The following is an 18,901-nucleotide window of genomic DNA, read 5'->3' on the forward strand; positions in this document are numbered from 1 at the left end:
AGTAGGGGCAAACTAAAGGGAATTGGGGATACATTGGAACAAACCATTACAGAACGAAAATATAATAAAATATAAAAATGAAACTCCACATAGTGACAAGAACCGTTTTTGTGTGAAAGGTCATTTCAGAGCCAATTCCAGGGAACAGTGTGCAGGCAGCTCTTCAGGCTGTTCATCAGGGTTGCAAGAGCAGACCAAGCTTCTGCCAGCAGCCCATTTTAGTCCTTCCCAGTACAATGACAGGTCTGTGTGCTCAGCTTCCTTCTGCCCATTTGGTGCCAAGCCCAGTGTCACCAGAAGGCCATCTGGATCATTAGGAGACCAGCCCTTTGACTTTGCCGATGCAATGGAGGGAGGAGAAATCATGATGAAGGTCAGGTGCCAGGCTCCTCCTCCAGATTTGCTGGCACCATCCCTTTGCTGTAGCCAGACTGGGGCCCTTGGCAGCTGGGAACATTTCTGTGCAAGACTCATTCACTCTTCAAGAGATGTTCTCTCTTACAGGAGATCTTTGCTGGTTGCATGTAGACTGTAACATGACTGTACTGTGGTGTTTGGATTGCAGTAGCTGGATAGTGTTAAGCTTATTTGGCTACATGTGACTAATTAATTAAACTAATTTAATTTTATGCTGTTTATATTTGCTTTGGGTTACTTTCTCTCAACTATCTTTTATGAAAATGTGCGTAATAATGTTGTTTCTTGCTAGTGACTCCAGCAAGAGCAGTGTGTGTTCATGCTCACTTGTCAGTTGATTGAGGTGCAGTGATGCTGTTACAGTGTTTTGTCCTGCTATAAAGAAAGTTCTTCAAAAACCTGAGTGGAATAAGATTTTGTGAGCTTCCTGACAGCCAGTCAACAGAGAAGCGCAAGGAATCAAATTAGGACTGATGCTGATGAAAATCAGCAGAAACATCAATAAGTAACAGGGGTGCAAAATTTGATCTATAAAATGTAACACTTTCATAACTTAAACAGTTTATGGCAATTATCAGTGGAAAAAAATGCAGTTATTTTGTGCTTTTCCCGAAGTAACAATGTTTGGCAGAGGTACATATAGTCCTTAACCTTTGAATTCACCACTCTGGTTTGCAATTGGGCTTTCCTTTAGGAAAATAAAAACTAAGGGTTTAGATTGACAGTAAAAGTAAATTTGCTGGTCATGCCAAGAAATTGAAACTCTATGGTACTAGGTGGTCTTCAGAGTCAGAATCCTGCCCTAAGTAAGCTCAGTCTCCTATGAATCTCTCATTATTGAATCAGGATTGTCCTTTGGGTGTTCATACTGTCATGTATGAGAAACAAGCTGCCCCTCAGCCATCCAGAAAAAAAGAAATTAAAAAAAATTATGGTAGCATAAGGCAAGATGAAACTTCAAAGTAAATGTAACGATTCATAAGAATGAAGAGCTTGTTAAAGAAAAGCATGAGTGCTTGTGAGTGAAAATTTAAAGGTCTTTTCCTTTCAAATATGAAAGGGAAAAATATGGGATCAATTTTGAAAATTGGAATTTTTGACTTCTTCTTTTGTCTCCTCCTATTGTCTTTTCACAGTTTTACTAGCATACCAATGTCCATCAGATTTTGGGGCTACAGGGGTTGCAAGGAGATTTTTTATAAAGGTAGATATAGATTATAGGGTGTGATAATAGAAGCACACTTATACTGTGTTGATTCTCCAGAATATGTTATTTTGTAAAGAATAATTAACTTTGTTATACTAAAGTCGTTTTCAAGATGTAGACATGAAGATCTGTGATAAAAACTAATATAGTAGCTTCAACTACACAGATTTCTGCAGTCCTTTGTTGGTAGGTAATTTCAAAAATTAGGTAATAGAATGAAAATTGGTTAAATATTGGCCAGGAAAATAGGAAGCTGAAAAAAGGCATAATATTTTGATTTATAATTGTAGTTATTTTCAAAATTTAAAAATTTAAATAATGCTAAATTTTAGGAAGATAGAATTTTAATTCCAATAATGTGATATTAAATGTCAATATTTTTCAGACTAAAGAACATGGTTACAAAAATACTGAAGAAAACAGAAGTTTAAGTTTTGTAGTTTTAAGGAAACCTAATAGAACTTTACAGGAAAATAAAGAGGAAGTGGGGTTCTGGCCTTTTTTAGACATAATTAAGCATTCCACTCATCAAATGTTATTTTTCTATTTTTTTTTTTAATAGACCTTTTTGGCCTGGCAATGAATTTTTTGCATACATTCAGAACTTCAAATAATGTGCATCCTAGATGTCTGGCCAGTTCAATATTTAAATCCTTGATTAGAGATAAATTAGTGTTTCAAATTAAAACAGACTGCATGCAATAAACCTTAATGAGTCTGACTTGAAACCACAAATCAAGGATGCTGAAGACTTAAGGTTGAAATATTTGAAATCCATCCTTAGTTCACTGTGCTTTGTTTACTGAGGAGTAGATAGGATCACATAATATTTGACAGATATATTTATTGAGAAAGATGAGTAAAATAGGCAAAAGCACATTAGCAGAATGGATTGGAGTTTTACTCTCTGCAGTAGCACAACAGTTTTGAAACAGGACTGTTGTTTATTTTAAGTTATGGAAGTGTCAAATTGTGAAACCTGGACAATTTTGCACCCCTGTAATTTTGTCACCATTGTTTTTTCTGATTTTCACCAGCATCATTGCTAATTTTATTCCTTGCTTTCTCTGTTGACTTGTTCTTGAGAAACAAATTATTTCACTCAGTTTTTTGAAGAGGCTTCTTTATAGCAGGATGCTAAATTATTTAGATCTTTAAGTTCATAGTGCTGCCTACCCAGTCTGAGTTCTAGTTTACCTTCACTGGTAATCTGCAGCTTGAAATCCCAGACTGATAGTAGGACTCAGTATGGTCTCTGACTCAGTATGAGTCACTAAATAGGTGGTCAGTATTATAGAACTCACCTTCAGAAAGTGTACCACTACAACACTTAATTTCAAAGAGTAGAGGGAGAACAGACAAAAATAGTGACATAAATCCTGCTCTGACGAGTTCTACTAAAAACAGAAATGAGACCTCATTTAGAATTACATTCAAAATAGCATTTTTAAACCCTCATATTTGAGTACTCATATCTTCCAAATAGCTATTGCTTATGATTATTGGAAGATGTAAGAAATATTTGCCATTTCTGCATCACTAATGCCTGGAGGGCCTGTATCAGGATCAAACTGTGGTCATGTATGTTGTTTTTCAAAAGAAACATTTTCATTGCATTCTTTTACTTTGAAAGTGGAACAAAAATACAGTGCTTACAATCCCAAAATTAGAAGAAAGTGTGTGAACTATTGTGTGAGAAAGAAAAAAGAATAAGGAAACATAGCTTGGATTCAGGCTTTTGAGACATTATAAATGTTGAGAAAAATATTGTTTAAAAACTGGCTCTGCAGTGCCCTTTAAAATCAGTAAGAGTCTATTTTAATTCCCATATAAGTAGTAACTGGCTGCTGTCTGTATATACTTAAATGTTGCTTGCTGTATAAGTCCTTGTTTACTTAATTTCAACCTAACTGAATTTTTATGGCTGTGCTATAAACCTCTTGAAAATAGTGGCTTAAATGGAAATGCTGACACAACATTAATTACACTGGCTCCAGTGTGATACTGTGATTAAAGTTTATTTATTTTGTGTGTGCGTCTGTGTGTGTATAATTTCATTGTTGAAAAACTAATGGAAAACTAATGTGGCAATGGAGAATGTGATTCTATGCCTGATATTTTTCAACAGGAAGAAAGAGTTTAAATGCCAGTTTACAGTACCAGAGAATTTATTTTTAATTGAGGTATATTTTAGGTATTTAGAGTTTTAGAAGTTTGGGAAAGTGACAAGTTTCCCACTTTAAAGCTGTTCCCTGTTCTTCCAGGAGTTTTTAAATGTCTTTTTGGGTGGTGAGGCTAAATGTATATTGCATTAGAAAATTAAGAAAGTGGTTTCATTTCCTTGGTAGCATATGTTCTTTGAGGTAGTCTGGAGAAAAGTCTTGTTTGAAAGTATGAGGTTATGAAATCCAACGTTAACATTCTATTACTATTGAAAATGAAGTAAGAACTGTAAAAGTCTATTTGATAAATAATTTGCCCAACTGGTACTTTCATATTACAGACCTATGTGTTGCATCTAGTCAACTGGGAAATGAACAGTGCAAATATCATATGGCCAGATGAAGAGTAAGTGAGAGAGAGAGAAAGATCCTATCTCCAACCTGTTTCTTAGGACAGTGAGCTGGGATTGGAGAAGCCTTGGATTCAGTCTGTTTCTAGCAGTTTATAATTCTCATATTAGGCAAGAACTGGATAAAAGCATGACATGGTCTGGAAAGCAGTTCTAAACTCTTCTGTTTCCTGAAGGAGTGTTGAGAGTAATACACTATATTGGCAAATATAGATATGTTTGGGACTGTGGTTTTGTGTAAACTTTGCTGTCCTTTTCAGGAAGCTGCAATCAGAGCACTTTTAGTGGTTAATCAGCTTTTCTTGTGGATCAGTTAGACAACATCACTTTTTTCTAGATTCACCCATATATGGAACTTGAAGGCTGATCAGCAAAATTGTCTAATGAGTTGTAGGTTCTGTAGAAGTAAATTGTATGCCTGGTTGGTAGTCTGTGGTGTGCCTTCATTGACATCAGTGTTGGTGTTCTGCCTCATCTCAGGGACCAAAGTAATCATTCTCACTCTTGCCATAAACACCTTTCCTAGGAGCTAGCTCATGGCATCCAGTCAAACATTTTTTTTTGGCAAGGGAATTTTTGCAGATATTGTTAATGCTAATCTGTCCGTTAGACTGACAGCTGCAAAGTTGCAAGGTAGCATGTCCTGCAACATGGTAGGGAAGCGAGAGACAAGTAGTGTAGGTTGAAAAGATCAGACAGGAAAAGTGAAATCTTTGTGTGGAATGCTCTTCTTCAGTTTGCTCAGTGAGAACATTCAGCATTCATTAATCCAGTCCATGAAATTTACATTTTTTTATTTTTACTGTTTGCTTTCACTGGAAGAGAGTGCAAACTAGGCAAATAGTTTCAAAGTGTGTGGTCTTTATGGTTTATATGTATTGCTCAGAACTACCAGTGACCAAACTTCTTGGTCTTGTTCCCATTTGTTAGAGTAATTAAATATTAAGTTGTTATGAGAGGATTGTGCTGTTCCCTTGAAAGAAAAAAGAATGTGACTCCTCCATGGTTCTGTGGCACAGCTGATGTTTTATTCAAACTAACGTGTAAAGGTAGAGAAATTATGTGCAAAGTTTATTCCATCTGGAAGGAATGTAGTGATTCTGGATCTGAAGCAAAACTGAGAATCTCCTACACTCTAGTTCATTAGGTTGGTTTGGAGAGAGAAAAATCCACATATACTGTAGATACATTTCATTTGAAGGACAAGGGGGCCTGTACAGGTCAGTCAAATCCCAAATACATCACCTTCTTAATTGTAGCCTTTAATCTGCATTAAGATTAGATATGCTTGTTCTTAAATGACCTTTACATTAAATTGAATATTGCACTGGAAAACTTCAAGGTCTAATTAAAGACAAATATAAAACTTTGTGGTTCCAAGCCTACAAGAGACCAGCTCTTCTGTTTGACCACACCCATGAATTCCAGGGAAGTACTTCAAGCTTGCAAACAAAGACCTGTGTACGGTCACCTAGTGTCTCAATGATTCCATAAATGAAAAAATGGAGGGGAGAGGAAGGAGTGGCACTTCAAAAGCAATCTCTTAAAAAAATGTCAAAAGTATGTTTCAAAGCTTTGTTTGAAAATACTGTCTTGGCTTTTCCTGGTGTTATGTTTAAGACTTCATGAGAAAGTGTCTTTGTTTTGCACTGATCCAACCTGGTCCCAAAGTTTCATTCAGCCTCCATATGAAGTTACTTGCTCCTGTGTCAGCCTTGGGAGGGAGCTCAGAGGAGTATTCTGCTGTAATGCCATCAGAGAGAGCTGCCTGTTGTGCTGACAAACATTTAACTTACAGAAATACTGCATCTAGCCTTTATACAAGGATACCATTATTCCAAAATCTTAATCAAGCTGTTTGATGATGCCAGTTGAAGCAATCAGGCTCTTGCTCTCTAAGACCCAGAGCAGTTGGAATGCAAGCAAAAATTTAAGTTCCTTTAAGTCCTGTTCCAGAAGTCACCACTACATACTGACTATCCCATAACCTTCAACTTTTCCCCTCATGATTCATAGTTGGATGCTTTTAGGGATGCTACTATTCAAGTTTATGATTCAAAAGGCAGCACTGTCTTGAAAGATACTTCAAATGCAAGGGTATCTAACTTCAGGTATTCTGAATGAAAAGGAATTTTAAGTATCTCTACAGATCCTAATTGTTATTCACACTGGAACATGAGATAAGAAAATTAATAAATATAGTAATACATAATTTTTACCATATCTGATGTACTACAAATGTTCTGCCAAGCAGAGGCCTGAAAACTTTCAAATATTTCAACCATTGGCAGCCATTATCAGTAAACAGGCCAACTGGTAACAAAAATAATCACTTTTTCAGATAATTAATATCTCCTTTTAACCTCTCCTAAATACGAAATAATGCTACATTTTGAAAAACCCAATGCTTTGTTCTGTTAGTCTCTGGCCTCCAAAATCTGTGGAATGTGCAAAATGGAGACGAGTGGCTGATACATGATCCACCAAGATACATACCACCAAGAAGGTGACTGTGCTGACATTCAGAGGGACTGGGACAGGGTGGAGAGTCAGGCCATCAAGAACCTAACCGAATTAAACATAGTATGAAGTCCTGCACATGATAGCAAATAATCCCATGCATCAGTACAGACTGAGACTGACCTGCTGGAAAAGCAGCTTTGCACAAAAAGACATGGAGATCTTGGTGAACAAAAAATGGAACATGAGCCAGTGATATGTCCCTGTGCCAAAGAGATGATTCTCATCTGTATTAGTGGGAAAATTGTTAACAGGTCAAGAGAGGTGATCCTTCCTTTTGCTCAGCACCACTGAGGATGAATAACCACTCAATCCAGTTATGGGTCTACCACAGGGTCTAATTCTGGGGTTTTGGGGACAAGGATATGCTCATACTGAATCAGGTCCAGTGAAGGGCCAAGAAAATAATTAAGGGCTAGAAGCATCTTTCATATGAGGAGAGATCTGGGACTGTGTAGCCTAAAGGGTCAGCGAGGAGGCTCAAGGAGATTATATGAATGTATATAAATACCTGATGAAGGGGACTATTGCCATACACAACTGCAAATGTTCTAGCTGTTTTGATTACCATGTTTTGGACTCAAAAACCGACTTGGACTTCTGATAATTTTATTGGAATTTTATTCTATTTATTTATTTATTTATTTATTTATTATTAATTTAGTTTTATTGGAATTTACTGGTCCCTTATATTTTTTTTTGTGGAATCAACATGAAAATTGAAACACATGCAAAAATGTTTGTGTATGATTGATGATTGCAATAAAACATATAGACTTAAAATTCATAAAGCAGGAAATAAATACAATGATTAATGGTCTTTCATTAATGCCTTTAAAGCTGGCAAACTTTGAAAGGCTATTTACTTAGAGCAGTGGAAAAAAGGCTGCTTTAGCCTCACTATCTCAGCAACTCTTTGGTTGCTCTGGAAATAACTTAGGTTAAGTTTGGCCTGCATCTTTATTGTGTAGTCTTATGTAACATATTTGGATTTGGAGAATACTTGTAAACCACATAAACACTCCTGAAGGTGGATAGAGTTTATATGCCATGTGTTTAGGGAAATTAAAGTATTTTAATACACAAAGTATCTCAGGACTATACTGTGTTCTAGGATCAAAGCTAGAAAAGTGCCAAGTCTTAATAAGGTCCTGGAACATCCATTTGACAGTATGAGGTGGTGATGCATACACACCGGACCTTGAGATCTGCCTTTGAACATGCATGTATTGATGTAATGTTCTAGATATCATTCAATGGGAATTTACAGATTATTTTCTTGGAAACCCTCAAGTTTTTGCACCACATTGAAAAAGCTACACCTTTGAGTGCTCACAATTTTTCTCTGGCTTTCCCATGAATAAGATGTCAAATAATTTTTTGCTTGGTATTTATTTCTTGTCTTCACAAAGTGATGTGCTATTCCTCAGGAACCCTCATGGGAGTAGCGTGTTAACACATGATTGTACTCTGAAGAATCTTATCAGAAGACCTCATTCTTCAGAAAAAAAGGGAAGGGAAGAAAGACTTTTGCCTTGTGTGTGTAGTGCCTTTTATTGCGCTAATGTGAAATGATTAGATGTGATGGACAGAAGTTTATCAAAACAAAATCTCATTAAAATCTGTCTGCACTTTGCCCTTACTCTCCTTTGTATAATAAGATTGTGAAGCTTTCTGTGACCAGATGGTAACCTGTGGTAACCTGTAGTGTGTGTACATTTACGGGTGATGAATAAAATCATTGTCACTCTTAAATGTTGGCATCAATATTGTGCTAGTAACATTTGGAAGTTTCTGCTTTATCAGCAGCAATGACTAGCAAATAATCAGCTGTTTTGTAATGGGAAGTTTAAAATAGCAGCTGAAGACATTTGAGTTAAGCTTCATGGAAAAAGACACTGCTGCATTTATTATGATATCATTTTTGTTGTGTAAGGATGACATGATTGTGATTTTAGCTTTTTTTGACATACAGTGCAATTAAGAATAATCAGTTTTCCCACACATTCCACAAAGCAACTGAAGCACACATGCTAATAACCAGGCCCTTACATTTATAGTGACTTCCGCTGCTGCATGAGCAGCCAGTGAGTACAGATGCATGCTTCACAGTGGTATGCAGCTATTGTGTGATTGCAGCCTTCTAATAGAGACGTGTGTCTCAACAGAAGTTGCTGATAAATAATAAACTCTCTGAGATTTGTCCATACAACCAATATAAATACATTTTGAAGTGCTGAGGAGGGGATATGTACATATGACATATAATTTGTAAGCTGTAACAGGCATTAGACTAGAAGTTTAAACGAATGTACAAATGAATTGTGATTTGTGTTTATAGGAAGTAGTAGGTGGTTGCACCAATAAAAATTATTCTGTGTTATATATGCACACTGATACATACAGTTTGACCAATAATTTGTGTGACTTGCATGACTCTGGTTTTAGTACTCTGAACACCAGCAAAGCCAAATCAAGATTTGGGCAGGGTGTTCAGAAAACAGATTTTGCCTGTAACTGAAGGTAGTAAGTTTATACAGAGAATTTTAATTCATTATTATTCCCACTAAAGGCCATTTACTGGGTGGGAGAGTCTCCTATATTCTTTTATCAGGGTCTGCCATTATTTTTTTCAACTGAGGTCTTTATGAACATATTTAGCTAAGAAGCGTTTATGTGTTCACATACAATTTTTTTTGTATCCTTTTCTCCAATCTTTTTTCTGTGCTTACTACTTTTCTCAGCATGAGTATGTAGCACCTTTATATTATGTATGTTACTGAACTTCTATTGTATTGGGGCCAAGTCAGTGGTACTTTCTTAAATGCTTGGGGCTTATTGTTTGCTGAGTTTTATCTTTGCTTGCTATCTTAGACTAAACTACTTAATTAAATGTGTGAAAAATTAATTGCTAAACCTATGACTGGACAATACTATTTACCATGAAATGATACATAGAAAGAGCAAACAGGTGATATTTTAACTATGATGTGCAGTTATCTACATTTCAGAGGACATGATTGTCCACATACAATTTTAAAACTTTGACTATACCACATGGTAAAAGAGTCTTGGTAAATGTATTTGTACCTATATGAAAGACTGTAAGTTGAGATAGCATATTGCTCTCTGTGATGAAGAATAAGCCACAGTGGCATGAGAAGAATTTTATAGCGTTTCCATTCCAGTACTAATATTTGTGAAAATCCATACATTTAAATGAGGACATGATAGCTCAAAAAAAAAAAAAAAAAAAGGTTTCTAGGAATGGAAGATGTGTTTTGCTCTCTGCAAGAACAAATTGCAAGATCCTGCCACCATTAGTGCACCATCCTATGCTGGCATCTTCCATTGAAGTCAAATTAATGATGAAGGAATTTTTCCTAAATGTAAATGTTTCCAAAAATTGGGCTGGCACTATGTATGACTGAAACGGCAGTTATATAACTTTGTATAAGAGAGAGGTGTGGAGAAAATAAGAATTGCATTATCCAGTTCTAGAACATGCCCTAACACAATGGAAAAAAATGAGGATGTTGCCAATTTCAGACTTTCTTTTTTCCAGTGAAAATCTAAGTGAGATGGTTTAGCCTGAAATGAAAACTGTTATGTCCTACCCAGTTCAATGTTGCATTCACCATGAAGTGTGCCACTAAGACCACTTTAATGAAGTCAAGAGTAAAAATTACATCTTTAAAGGTGTGTTAGGCAAGAGTACAGAAATGTGTAATAGTTTTCATTCTTACTAGGAAAATTAAGATGCTGATTTTTTTTTTTTTTTTGGTTGGAAAAGAAGTCCCATTTCCTCCATGAGATCTATCATGAGACTACTGACTAAGGAGATAGCCTTATCTCCAGCTGAAGAGCTGTAAAGATGCAGTCTATCCCTTTCATTCCCATGGGAGTTCCTAATTTGTATTTACCATTTGGCAATTATCTTTTTGGTGTGTTTGGTCAGGATCTGTGACATTTCAGTGCAGCTGTCTGCTCTGAGTCAGGCTAAGAGTGAAGCTGAATAAATACTTCCTGGCAAGTAAACATTATCATAGTAATCCTTAGTCCTGTGAATATGGGACGCATTAAGGGTGGCTCATGACAGATAGTTTAGCAAATAAACTATTAACCAAGATAACTTCTCAGCTCTAGAAAAAAAATTCAAAAACAGCCTCATCCATCTTTGTGTATTGATGGTTTAGAGCCACTTGTATAGAACAAGACATTTGGTCTGAATGGAAATGTTTAAGGAAGTAATTTGAACATTATTTACAAAGTTTCACTTCAAAGGTGTGCTAATATTTTATAGTTTAGTTACAGCTTATCACTTGTCTTTGTTCTTCCAGGCATTTAAGACCAAGGATGGCTACATTGTGGTGGGAGCTGGAAATGATCATCAGTTTGCCACTGTGTGCAAGGTATGTTAGGCAAGATTTCAGAAATGTGTAATAGTTTCCATTCTCACTAAGAAAAATTAAAATGCTGATTCTTCTTTATCATCTTTTTTTTTTTTTTTTTTTTCTGTATGGAAATAAGTTGTGAGTATAAATTCTAATCCTGCAGCTGTTTTGGCCCTGAATTCAGAACACACCAGTTCTAAAACTTGTAGGTACTGCACTCCTTTTGAAGTCTGATTGAATCTACATCTACATCTACTTAAATATTTACCTAAACACATTGTCCTTTAAAGCACCTAGCATGTGCTGATCTGTGATCACTGAGAAACTTGTGGACTTCTTAGAAAAAAAATGGTACAGGACTCTCGGCAGATTTTGATGTTGAAGAACAATCTTAAAAAAAAAAAAATGTTCTAAATGCAATATATCAACATTCCAAATACAAGACCCCAGTAACATGTAAAATGTAACAAGAGAATTTTTGCATATAGCATTAGACAACATTTTTAAAAATTACAATTATAGCTATTTTGGCCATTGTGTTTTTATTTTTCTAGAAACTTTGATATTTAACATATATTAATGACACTCAGAAAACTAAGCATTATTTTCCTCCATTTGTTCATGTCAGATATTTCACATTCCTGTGGAAGTTCACCACTAATAACTGGAATATGTAGTAAAAGGACAGTGCTGTTTTGATTCTCTTTTAGTACACTTCAGGGTATATATCCTCACCTCGCTATGTGGAGGGGTTCTACTTTCACTTTGAATTGGCTCTTAACCTCTTCAAAATTTGCTCAGTGGGTTTTCTTCATAAAGGTGTCTGACCACTACAGTCATCGTTATCTTAATATGAATGAAGGCTAATAGCTGAATAAGTGTCTTCCTGGCACAATTCAGTTTTACCAAAGACTTATTATCCCATAAAGGAAATCTTTCCAATGTCCCAGGACATAGCTGTGAATGTCTTCTTGGTCCTTTGTCATCTAAAGGGAAGAATTATGTAGCAAATACTTGTCATCCTGCCATCCTTTAGTATGACAGAGCTGAAGATCCATCTCAGTAGGTTCTGACATGTTGATGTGAGCAAGCAGGCACTAAATCTTTAGACCATGCACTTTACCTGACTTTAGGGTGTGGCTGAGAGAATTACGGTGTGCCTTGTTGCTACATATTCTCTCTGTAATCATTAAAGAATGAATGGAACCCCAGAAGATGAAGCAAGATTTTAATGGTTTGTGTTACCCCAGAATGTATAGGATAAATATTAAGTGAGATTAATATTAGCCCTGGTCTGCAGGCTGGTTTTGTTTTTTTGATTTTTTTTTTTTAATCCTGATAAATGTGTTCTGGTGTTCCTAGAATTGAAAATAAGAGGTACAGAGCATAGAAAAATGATAGTTGCTTACATTTCAAAGGGATTAAAAAAGCAGAAAAAATAGTTCAAGTTTTGAGTAATTGTTAGATTTTTCTATACACCAGTTATCATATTTATTTCTAAAAAGAACACTTTTTACCCTTATCAGGATATTATAGGTATGGATGTGGGCTATTACATTGCCCAAAAAAATAAAATTATGAGGAAGTCAGTAGAATGCTGGAATGAATACCCATTAAAGATACACTCTGTGCTAAGTCAAAGGTGATTTGGAACTTAAAACAGTGTGAAGAGCGAAAGCCAATAAGGGAAAAGAACTTTTTTACAGGAAGGCCTGCAATACCTTAGTGAACTTTAGTAAATACAGAGAAAACTAATTCAAATGCTGGAGTTGCTATTAGAGAATCTTTCTGAGCTGAGCTGGTGCTGAAAATATAGGCTGTATGAAAGCTGTTGCCCTGAAGACACATACTCTAGGGATGCAACTGCTGGCTCAAGCTGTAAACAATAGCAAACATTCTGCTTGGACTGTATCTTTTCAGGCAAGCAGAAAGAAAAATCTGGAATAATTCACTGTGATATTTTCAAAATCAATGACAACAACTGTAGCTTGTTTGAGGACTTGGATAATTGCAGAAAAACTTTGTAACACTGCTGGCTGAAATGCATTTCATTGTGGTCAAGTGTAACAACAGCACATCCTGACCTGTGGCTGATTTGGTCTGACTAGGAACACTGAGCAAGGGAGATTTCAAACAGATTTGCTAGTGTTGCAGGACACAAAACATCAAGTGTAAGCACTGAGTGTGCATGTAGAGCTTGAACAAGGCCTCAAACAGAGAGCACCATTTTAATTCTAAATGTTCACAGTGAAATAAAGAAAATAACATTAGTAACATGATGCAGAAAGATGAATGGTACACTAATGAATAACTTCACAAGTGTGCATTTGTTAGTCACAAAAAAAAATTGAGAAGAACATATATAGACATGCAGCTTAACACCAGATGGACATTAAGTTAAAGCTGAAATCAGTAACATTAATTAAAATAGCAGAGTGAGCAACTCCATATGATCATTTTTCATATAGCTCATCAAATGGAACCATAGCTTTCTGATTAATTTCTTGGTTTTTAAAGCTCACACAAGTATTCACTATCATTTAATTTGAACAACCTTACAGTTTTTTGTTTTTTTTCCTAAAGCAGTGATTTGTAATTCCAAATGAGCAGTATTAAAAAAAGGAAAATAAGTTTAAGGTGTACCAATAGTATTGATAAACTTCCAGATAGAAAAATGTATCTATTTTCTAATGCTAAATTATGATATGTTGTGATTTCCATAAACTACATTATATAAATGCAGAAGGAAAAGAAAATATGCTGTGAATTAAGTATTGATGGAAGATTCTAGATTGATATTTTATGTTACCTTGCAGATAAAAATCTGCAGAAAAGTTTTGTAACATCACCATTGTTCTAGCACAACTTACAGATACCTTGCTTCCATGCTTAGTTTTGTTACTCTAGGTGAAAATTATGTCAAAATGACTATCTGTTTTTAATATATATAAATATCTGTTGAAAGAATATCTGTTCTGCTAATGGTTTTATGTCATCAACAGCTATTCACCTGTAAAGGAAGCTGTATCCTTATTCACTCCAGCAAAGTCAGGAGTTATTAAATGATTGTGGCCTTGGTCTAAACCAGTGTCAGAGGAATTAGTAGAATATTATGTTTGAAGCAAATATCAGAGAGATTGACACCAACTTACTTATCACTTCCATGGGGTAATACACAGGCATATGGATTCAAGGAGCGAGTGAACATATTAATAAAGCATAAATCCATTGATAATTGCTAAATATGTAGAAAACACATTCAGCTCAGAAATGTCCTAATCAAAAGAGGACTGGAGTTTGGATGAATATTAAGGAAGTTATATGTACTGGTCCTGTTCTTAAACTCTTCCTAAGCATCAGACAACAGGCAGAGATAGAATGATGGGCTATAGGAACTTCAGGTTTGTGACTCTATATATTTAAGCCATCTTAGAAATAGCTCTATAAAAATGTAGCATGTTTAGAATTATTACAAGACTCATAATAAGAAAAGCTGAACTTTATTGTGTGCTAGTGAGTAAAAATACACGAAGAATATGTCACAGTCTCTTTATAAGATTCTATGCTGCCTTTCTCTGTTGCTGATGTAAATGGTGTATTTCTAGAACTCACATTTAACTGTGTTTATTTATGTTCTATAGAAAGTCATTGTGGCACAAATAGGTAAATTATATTGATTTTCCACACAGCTGCTTTTTCTAATGAATGCCTGTACAAAAATTCTAAGACTTCTTCTGCACATTTAACTCCCTTTTACATTCCATTTATAGTATAATATACATTGTCTTCACATGTTGTTTGGAGTTCTAATGTGACAGGTGGAAGTTATGCATTGAAGATGTATTTCTCCTTTCTCAGAGGCTATACCACCACTTTTCTATATTAATTCTTCCAGAAAAAAAAATAATAAAGAAGACCAATGATGTTTCAATAGAAAAAGACTTTTTTGCATCTCTTTTCTTTTTTTTTTTCCTTTTTGAGAAAGATTACTGAAATGGAAAGAAATAATATTAGGCATATCTTTTCTCCATCTAGCATATGACATACAGACATATTTCTTATTCTGTGACATATAAGTTAGTGCAGGATAATTCCACCGATCTATCCATCCACATGTTAATAACTTACATTTTAGTGTTCTATGGTAAGAATTTCTCCTAGCTAATCCTGAAAGCTGTTAGCTAAGATTTTGATCTTCAGTCTGATTTCTCTCTTTTTCTTTACTTGTTATGTAACATCAACCAGGAGGCTTTTTACAAAAAGGAATAATAACTAATTTTAAATTTCTTTGTATTAGATGATTGTTGATAAGTAGTGATTATTGGAAATTTGTGATTTTTAAAAAATCAGTAATTACATATATATATATATATATATATATATATAATCTGTCAAGCACATTTCTTATTTATCTTTATTTTTACTTAGATCCTGAGTTTGCCTGAAGTTAGTGAAGATTCCAGATACAAAACTAATACACTCAGAGTCCAGAACAGAAAAGAACTTATTGACATATTATCAACCCGGTAAGTTAATTTAAAGGGAAGAATCCACATTTAATCTGTTAATGCAAAGAGTAACGTATAACAAACCCTCAGCATGTGAAAATTTTGTTTTACTGTTTTGAGATACTCCAGTTTTTATAATAGGTATTGCAAAAGCTTACTGATAAATAGTCTGCCTTTTGCACACAGACTATAGTGTGAACTGAAGAAGCCAGACCACAGATTTAAACTTTCAGAAACCATTTTAATTTCTTTTTAATATTAACTTGAATTTTAGCAAACCAGTGCTTTCTGCTTTCCTGGATGAATGTAGCACCTGGAAAAAATGCTTAGAGCACCATTTGCTTTTGCTATGGGATTTTAAATTTTTCAATGAGTATTTCTGTATCCACTTGCTCTTCTCCCTTACTGCTGATTCTGTATTGTAGTACTCTGTGCCACAAATTCTCCCTGGGCCATTCCTTTTGAAATCAAAAGGCTATGTGTTTAGTTTTCTGTTTGGGAATTATCCTATTAAGTACTTAATTGATTTTTTAAAAGAGATAACTCACAAAACCCTTTTATTTGAGAGGTTAAAATAGCTTGGTTATTTTCCTCATTCTGTTTGAGAAGGACCTGTGGAGTGCTTTTCTGTTTAATGGAGAGGATGATAAATTTATGTAATGAAAGAAAAATCTAATCTATGTAAAATTTCCCAAAGGTGACTTTGACAGCACCTCATACTTCTGGGGATGAGCACAGGAGGTGGTTAATTATTCAAGAAAAGTCATACTATCATGCCGACATTGGCCAGTATTAGTCTTTGTCAACAAATGCATAACAGTTATCACTGAGGCAATTTTAGTGTGTGTGGAGGGGGGGGTTTAGAAGCATTAAGTCAGGTGTCTCCCCTTTTCATTCCATCCAAGAAATAGAGTTTCAGTAGCATATCCCCACATTTTTGAATAATTATGGTGCAACTGTCCCTGATTAACTTTTGGAACTCTTCTTTTACCTTCCTATAACAAATGGATTGTGATAGTTCAGACAAAGCCACTCTTGCTATATGTTTTGAGCCTCTGAAAGGCCATAATTTATCTTTTGACCTGGCCTTTTGACCAGCTTTTACATTATTGATGCATACTTTTAGTTTCAAATTTGGTTCATGCTGACTTATTACTTGGACTTCATTTAGTATGTAATTGTCTGATGTACTCTAGTACTGTGTGAGAAGACTCTTTTGCCATCCATAGATCAGGTACTTGATAGCTTGTTGCTTTTGGTTAATTTTGGAAGTTGTCTTTTTTTTCCCTATGGGCAACATCTGAACAAGAAGATAAAGTTCAAGGAATGGTTGTTCTTTGAATTGCCAGAATTACAATTTGTTTTTCTATCTGTAGCAATTAGTTAATCAAATTACATTGTTGCTCTTCTAATTACTGTTTTATGTATTTTTTTTCTCAGAGTTTGTGTTCTGTTTATTTTTATAATTTAGGCTAAATTTAGGCTGAATGTTATATTCAAGTATGTAAATATATACACACTTTTGGAGCAGACATTTCTGAAGTATTCTGCTGTGTCATATGTGAGTTCATCTGGCAATCAGTTATAAAACACAGATATAACAAACACCTTCGGTATTGTAATGGAAGTTGAATGTGTTTCCACACATATTCCATGGTAACTTTGCTTTAATTCACTAATGCAGAGTTTTTTGTAAAAATGTACGTGGTTTATTTTTGAAGTTACTTAGAGAATTAGATGAATCGTTTCTCAGTGCTGAAAAATGTCAACCCTTGAGAAATGAAGGGAAATGACAAAATAGTAATGATAGAATTTCACTGAAAAATACCTTAATTTACTCACTGATTGCTTGATAGTATTACAGCTTCCAGCACATGGAAAATGTAACCCTAAGGTGCATTACTTAGACAAAAACACCTGCAGGCACTTCCATTCACTCACTGTATGTGCACTGATGTCCACTTTAAAATGAATTTGTGGAGATACAAGCTGGAGCAGCTTAAAAGACATATTCTTAGACACCAATTTTCTCAGTCTAGCAAGTGAAGTACAGTTGTATGAAGTACAGTAGTTTTGTTAAGATGAGCCACTCCTTTTTTGCCCAAACTCTCCTGCTGCCATTTTCAGTGTATACACCCTTTCTGTTCCACTAGTCATTGGTATTTAAGCAGCATGTATGGCAGATACTTAGTACTCTGCAGTTGCTTACATATAGCACTGCTGTTGCACAGTAGTTATAAGAATATATTTTTTTCAAGCCTTTGTTGCTGCTCTAATCCTAATAAACCAAGGCTCCACCAGAGCCTAGAGCAGGTTTCCATTGACCTATCTACCCTGTTTCTTGCCCTTATCCTTTTTGGACAGTTTTGGAGCTGTGTTTCACCTTTTCAATTATTTTTCTTAATTTTCAAAATTAACTACCTGTAATTAATTTCCAACTTCTGAGGATTCAGTAAGTGCAAAAAGAAGGACTTTTCACTCCCTCCTCTTAAGAAAAAGGGTTTGCCAGGCTTTGTATAGCAATAGAGGAAGGTGTTCAGACCTACTCACACGGTCAATAGCTCCCTGAAGTCTTGAGCATTTGATTTGCTTCATGTGTGGAACTGAAATTTTTGAAAGCATCTGAACTCTGAATGCCAAGGAGACACTTGGTGGCTTTTGTTTGCTAAAAACTGAGCAATTGAGACTCTTTGGTCACAGTTTTATTTCTATATGTGTGCACAAAGGAAACATTGGGACAATTGGTCAATGTTAAGGAATGCTGGGGTTTTTTTTTTAAGAAAAAGTCATGAACTGGGAATTCTTGACTTGTGGGAATTTTTGACTTGTGACCTCTAATTTAGATCAATAATTCTACTCACCACCTGTGGTAACCATGCCAGATTTTAAGACAGTCAAGTAACCAAGGGGATTATGCAGCACTTATAAGAAACTGACCTTTAAACAGAAGACTTTTCAGAAGGGTGTGAAATGATATATCCTTCAAAGTCAGATATACTGAAATGAGTGAGAGTACAAGACGGGCATGACTATGACTTCAGACATATGTGCAAGTTGAAACAACAGCTCTGAAAGGTATGAATTGCTCCATTCATTCCAGAAAGAATTTCCTTGTCCTTTCTCCTCTGACAGAAATGAAGAGTGAAACATGCCTGTCCTTAATTTTTCAATCCAGCTTTTTCTCTGCACATCTCAATTCCATCTGTAGGGCACAAATGAAAGGTAGAGAGGGAGACCAAATAAGGAAGGATAAGTTCAGTATCCACAGAAAATGCTGGATGTC

At 35.2% G+C, this 18,901-nt stretch overlaps 1 protein-coding gene across 1 annotated transcript in view; it reads left to right on the forward strand.

The window, feature by feature from the left end:
* The window catches only part of SUGCT (succinyl-CoA:glutarate-CoA transferase), a 339,298-nt gene that overhangs the window by 130,821 nt on the left and 189,576 nt on the right, over positions 1–18,901 (forward strand). The window contains exons 10-11 of the mRNA XM_031503930.2: positions 11,057–11,128; positions 15,539–15,636. Of these exons, the coding sequence (XP_031359790.2) occupies positions 11,057–11,128; positions 15,539–15,636 (170 nt within the window). The remainder of the gene's footprint in view (positions 1–11,056; positions 11,129–15,538; positions 15,637–18,901) is intronic.

This window comes from Lonchura striata, chromosome 1 (genome assembly GCF_046129695.1).
Source record: "Lonchura striata isolate bLonStr1 chromosome 1, bLonStr1.mat, whole genome shotgun sequence".
NCBI lineage: Eukaryota > Metazoa > Chordata > Aves > Passeriformes > Estrildidae > Lonchura > Lonchura striata.